The sequence below is a fragment of the Quercus robur genome, chromosome 10 (assembly GCF_932294415.1).
Source record: "Quercus robur chromosome 10, dhQueRobu3.1, whole genome shotgun sequence".
NCBI lineage: Eukaryota > Viridiplantae > Streptophyta > Magnoliopsida > Fagales > Fagaceae > Quercus > Quercus robur.
In genome coordinates, this window is record NC_065543.1 from 42411725 (window position 1) to 42418645 (window position 6921).

The 6921-nt window shown below is 32.2% G+C and overlaps 1 protein-coding gene across 1 annotated transcript; it reads right to left on the reverse strand.

Annotated features, from left to right (window-relative positions):
- Positions 1 to 240: 240 nt before the first annotated feature.
- On the reverse strand, positions 241 to 1038 carry LOC126704194 ((+)-cis,trans-nepetalactol synthase NEPS1-like). The gene has a single exon (XM_050403217.1). The coding sequence runs from the start codon at positions 1036 to 1038 to the stop codon at positions 241 to 243; it is 798 nt and encodes a 265-aa protein (XP_050259174.1).
- Positions 1039 to 6921: the final 5883 nt, after the last annotated feature.

Genomic DNA, 6921 nt, shown 5'->3' on the forward strand with positions numbered 1-6921 from the left:
ATATGGGCCCCACAAATACTACAAGCGTAAAAGATATCATTGTTGATCCTCATTAGCCAACTTTTAGATCAATTTGGATATTATTTATTTTGTTGTAAATTAAAAATAATAAAATAATTACTGTTTACATATGAGTTATTGTTCATTGGCTTAAATATACTGTTTATATCCTTGAACGGTGTAAAAGGTGCTGGTTCAAAAAAGAGAAAAAATCTGAATCCAAACGCATAATTAAGCTGGTCAAGATTTAAACCCAGCATCTACCACCAAATTATGGCCAGTGACAAATTGGGAATCCTCAGAAGCAAGAAACACCACAGCATCTGCCACATTTTTTGGCATCAGCACCCCACCTTTCAAGTTTGAACTCGACTCTAACACCTTATCTACCTCCTCATCATTTTCAAACCCGAACATGTCCTTCAGCAGTGGCGTCCCAACTGCCCCTGGTGAAACACAATTCACGCGTATCCCATATGAACCCACCTGCAAGCTCGCTGACCTCACCAACCCTAACACTGCGTGCTTCGACATGGCATAGTCGACAAACCTATCAGTACCAATACTCGCCGCCATGCTCGCGGTGCAAATTATGCTCCCCCTCACACGCCCTTCCACCATCGCCTTCGCCGCGTGCTTCACGCACGCCACCATCCCACGTGCGTTCACCGTCATGAGCTTGTCGTAAGCCGACAAGTCTATGTCCAACACGGTCTGTTCGCACGTGTGGATCGCTCGAGCCATGCCCACGTTGCTGAACATGATGTCGAGTTGTCCATACGTTTTGACTGTGGAGTATACCAACGTTTTCACTTGTTCCTCGTCGCTGACATCGCAGTGGACATAGGTGCATATGTTGGGGCCGATAGATGTGGCGACGTTTTGGCCCTTCTCGTCCTGGACGTCGGCGATGACGATGGCTCTTGCACCGTGTGCGGCGAAATGGCGAGCCGTGGCCTCACCCATGCCGCTTGCTCCGCCAGTGATTATGGCCACCTTGCCTTGGAGCTTGTTCTTTGGAGTTGTGGAGTCTGTCATTTCGTTTGTTCGTGTTAATCAGGTGAGTGAATATCTTTGTTATGTCAAAAAATGCTAAGACCGCAGCTAATTATATTAATCTTTTATTTGTTATATACGCACTACTTTTAACCAACTACTCCCAAGAAAAGTTGTTCCAAGTGTAAGGGTTTACACCCTCCAATTGTGCTGCGTCAAAAATTCTTAGCTCACTCCAAATATAGAGTACTAAAGACGAGAGTTTTGCAATGAGTTGCTATGTTATCTTATAACAGAGGGTGAAATCCTAATTGTTTGCCCCCTCATGAGTTGCCAAGAAATGACTAATTGATAGGAAAATATCACTTTAATCAATGGCTAGCTACCAATGTAATATATAATGCCGAAAAATTAAGTTCGATGTTCATTTGTTGCATCTTATAACTATTAGCATTTTTTTTCGGCAAAAAATACTATTAGCATTTACATCCGACTCTTCCTATCTTTTTTTATCAAATTATAACAAATTACACACAAAATTGGTTCTAAATCTGGCTGGCTATAACATTTCATTTTTTTTTTTTTTTTAATGTTAAGTTTATCTAACCGTGGTTGGCTGATTGTTGTGGTGGGGCTAGGCGTGGGTTGATCTAGTCCCAGCTTGGCATGGGTTAAGATAGGTGTAAGGGTGAGATGCTATGAAAACAAATATATATATATATTAGATTATTTTAAAAGGATCTATTGTAATATGAGGGTTGGGGATTAATGGTGGATTGGAAAAGTAGATGACTAAAATAGAAAGAGTCACTCTTAATTTCAAATTTCTGCAAAAATTTACAAAACTCGATGAAATTGATCAAAATTGTTTTCACAATAGAATCTAGCAAAGTTGTTTGCAATTTCAAGTGTTATCCTCTTGGTTAAGAAATACGTGTTGAAAGTAGGTGGATTCTCACACATGAAAAATTATTCAATACTCGAGTGTCAATTCTTCTTCCTCTCACATATATGGTAGATCACTCATTTCAATTTCTTTTCATTTCATTGTTTTTATTAGAGAAACAATAATAATAGTAATTTAAAAAAAAAATTTATTTCAATTCCCTCTCATTCCACTCCAAGAAAAAGTTACTTTTTCATTTCTTTCCTTTCAAACATCCAAATACAAGAAAGATAGATATCTATTTCCTTTTCATTCTATTCAATCATATCCATTATATTCTATTCAATTCCTTTATAAACTCTCAAATAAAATATTATTTTTCTAATCACTCATAGAAATTCCTTTATAACTTATAAAAAGTGTCAAATTTGAGTGGCTTAATGAATATATCTGTCAGTTAATCTTTACCTTCCCAAATAAAATGATACCTTGTATGTATCAATTTGCTTACTTCGATCATTAAATATTGGATTATTTGCTATTTTCAATGTTGACTTACTATCCACAATGTCTAGTTAGCTTCTCTTCTTACACCAGACGTAGGTTCTTCAATAAGTTTCTAAGCCAAATCCCGTGACAGACACTTGAAGTTGCAAGATACTTAGCTTCATTAGTTGAAAGTCTCAAAATTTGTTGCTTCTTTGAAATTCTTGTAACTGCAATATCATCCATATAGACTCCAAGTGATAATAATAGTCTTGTCGATGTAGTTCAATGATAGTACATGCTCTCATTCTTAAAAAGATCTATGGTCCAAAACTCCCTCTCATTTTTATAACTATTGAATTATAAAAATTTTTAAAATAAATTTAAAAATAAAACAATGTAAATGTTGAGTCCAAGTGAAAATATTGTTACTTCAATCACAATAAGTTATATCAACAACTATGACAAAAAATTATAAAAATATCGTACATGTAACCTTAAATTTTATTACTATTCAATCATAATATCAATGTTTTATTATTTTTGTAAATACATTTATATAATGTTAATGTAGACGATGATCATGCTTTGGTCTCCTTCGAACGTCCCATCAATATTGTATGGCTGGTCAGATTTTCATACATCTAAACAAATGAATCTATTATATGATTTGAAATATATATATATATATATATATATGAAACAAACTGTTCACAGGATTTTTTTTTTTTTTTTTCTCATGTCCCAAAGCACAAAGTTTTAGGCAAGCCATTGCACATCAGCCCTATTTTATAAAGTAAGGGAACGTCTGATCAATGAATGTGAATTACAACAAAAATAAAGATTTTTATTTTTCGAAATAAAATGTACCATAACAAAAGAATTAAATATATTTATAAAGATTTTTATAAATATATTTATAAAATGTACCATAACCGTTAGTCCTATAGTCACATGTTTTAGGCTACATTATAGACCGCGGCCTAAAAAAACGTGGCTATAGGCTATAGCCACGTTTTTTTGACATATACCAGAGGACCTTTTTTTTGTAGTGGAATAAAATCTAAGATTTATATTAAGAAATATTTTACCTGTAAAATTTTATTTTCTAGAAAATAATAATTATTTTTTTTTAATTTGAGAGAGATAAGTTATTTTTTTGTGATTTTTTATTTTTATAATTGTTATGTGCATAGAGAAAGTTTGTTTATTTGAAAATATATAAATATTATAAATTATTATACTTACTAAGAAATAACTGTTATAATCGTTTTAAAGATGAATAATTATTCTTCATTTTAAATAATAGCTATTCATAAGAAATGATAATTCCATGTAACAAAAATGTAACAAAACTACATAATAGTCTAAACTATATGAATAGCTATTATAAATTATAGAACTTATTACAGTCTACCAAATATGTTCTAAGGAGAGAAAAAATTTTTTACTCAAACCACTTTAATTAGTCATTTGCCTAAAATTCCTCATACTTAATGGGTTGGATTTACGTCTCATTTTGACACATTTTTGGAATGGATTCCCCATGTTCTTTCTTTCTTCCTTTCTTTCTTTATTTCAATTTTTTAACGTCATGTATTGGACTCATAATTTGTTTTTATCTATATAACAGAATGGGTTTATGACCCGTGTATCTCGTGTATTGCGGATTAAGCTCAAGGCTCGTGCCTTTCCTTCAAAGGATCAGGCAGGCTAATAGGCTACACCATTTCTGTCATCTCTCATCGAATAGATTTTCCCAATAAAAGATCATATTTATACAAAATGGGTCAAGGAGGAAAATTCCAATTACAAGATAATTAAATTATTTGCGACATTACAATCATGGGGCTCATACATAAATCTTAGAAACTCAATTCTTGATGGGTAAAAAATTTCATTTTGGATTGGCCACTAAAAATATAAGGCTCACATAACCCACTAAAAGATAGAGAAAACTAGGAATTTATCCTAATTTCTAGCTAGAACTTGTGAGGTGCAAAAATAGAGAAAACTTGTGCAAAGAAAAAAATAAAACCACATAAAAGATTTATGTGATTTGGCAATATGCCTACACCCATGGAAATACAACATTTTTTTACCATATTAAAGAGTAAAATACAGAAGCGGTAGTACAATTTTCATTACATAAAATCAAAGAATTGATATCTCATGCACCTGGTGCAAAAGAGATTTTTCCCAAACCAAAATGAGGCTAAAAATTCTCTATCGGCCCAAGACTTCACTTCATGGTTTAACTAAGCCTCACAAAACATCTCATTAATTTAAAACTATAATACTTTCAAGTCAAGTCGGGTCACAAACTAAATCAAACACATAATTAGACTCCACATAACATTAACAAATGTGACAATTGCAGCGTATTTTAATACAATGTTAATACTCTAGGTAGGAAGTGTATATAAAACGTGTTCACAATTGCAGCGTATTTTAATCTCCAAGTATTCTCAAACAGTAAAAAGGTAGATAATCAACATCTTTTAATCACTTCAGAGATCTCAAATGAACTTGATATACTGTCTTTGTTTCTTATATTAACCTTATTTTCGAAAAAAAAGTGAATATTTATTTCGTTTTCAAAACTTTCATCTAAAAATAATAAATATATATATATATATATATATTTAAACTAAGATGAACTAACTACTACAACAGCAACCAGCTAGAGAAATAAAAAAAAAACAAACATAAAGAAAAGGACCATATCATAGCACAAAAACAACAATACAATCCCAATAATTAAGGAGCCTTTTAGAGCACTAGGATAGAAAAACAGAGTCTGGAATACTTTTATCTTTTGGCTAACAAGAAGATAAAAGATGCCCACGAACAATCACTATTTACTCCCCACCGGCCATTTGGCTTTGCTTAAAGCATACTACATGTTTATTAAACATGATTCCCACCTACTTTTAGAGTGTTTGTGCATGATGACATAGCCAATATTACTTATCTCAAAAATTCACATTTGAAAATGGGGAAAAATAGCACGTTTGTCATGCTTATCTCAAAAATTAATGACTTATTTTTTTCTGTCGTGTGCAACAGCATAAGTCATGTCTTCTCTCAAAATTCACATTTGAATGGGAAAACTCTGTGTTGGTGAGTGTCACTTGAGAAAAAAAAAATTATATACCTTTAAAAAACTAATTTTAAATTAATATGACTCGTTGACCACTCTAGAAAAAAACCTTAACCACACTAAAAAAAAAAAAAAAAACCTTGAACACCCTAATAAAAATCCAAGCCCATTAAAAATAAATTTTGACCTCTCTAGAATTTTGATCCATTGAAGGTTAATTTTTGTAATTTGGATTGAAATAGTAATTTTAGATCAACAACTCAATTGTCAAACCGCAATTTTATCAAATATTTAATTTTAATTTTTAAATTTGTGTTTTTAAAAGGCATATTTTAAAATTGCTATTTCTTAAAAAAAAAAAAAAAAAACACATTTTTTCAAACAGATAATCTATTAGTATTTGCTTTAGTCTTTAACTAAATTTGATGGATTTATGTGTTACATTTTGTACATAACATATATGCACTAAGATAATTCATGAATGCTTTATTGAACATGATTAATGTAATAGTTGAATGTCTAAGTTAAATATATTGAATGAACTTATAGTATATCCTTTATTATTTTGCTAGTAACATGGACAAATTTCTTATAAGGAAATAAATTGTATTGCAAAATTCATCTTCTAACTAAATTCATATTGAATTAAATAATATTCTTTCGGATTCTAGGATATAAGAAAATTTCTCATATTTTCATCTTAATAATCTTGAGAAATAAGAAGAGCATATTTAGAAAGAGATTGTTGTTAACCTCTTAACCCTGATTTCCCTTAAAAAAAATATGGTGGAGCATTGCATCAATTCAATCCTTATTGATTTAAAGAATACAAAAATTGGTTCAAACGAATCAAAAAAGAAAAAAAAAAGATTATGCATTTTGTTATATTATATTTGATGGGAATGACGATACTACATCCCACCGATGAAGATAACATTAATGACGAAGGAAGCATCCTTGACGAAGTCATCAGGAATAACGAAAAAAGCAATCATCACTGACGAAGGCAGGGAGTCATTCAATGCAGTCAATCAATGACCTGAACAATTACGAAATCAACCAGGCAGACCGTTGGGAACCTCTTAAAAGTCCCATTATTGGACCAAAGGCGTTACTTGAGAAAGCATTAACAACCACAACGGCTAGCCCCTAAGGCCGCAGGTATAAGCCCTCATACAGTCAATAGAAGGTACATACATACACTGACACTTTGAGAGCACATTCTGATTCTTTATTCTGTTTGGTCATTATTCTAACTTTGGCATCGGAGACGTTGTGATAGGCACCACACCGGTGACTCTCATCGAGCATACCCTCGCACACCACAAGGGATTCCATCTGCCCACTCTTACTAACGAGTCTGTGTTTCATCAGTTTGACGCCGTCTGTGGGGACGAAGTTTTCAGATTCATATTTGAAAACGTAGTTTCCATTAATCCTCTACATCCAG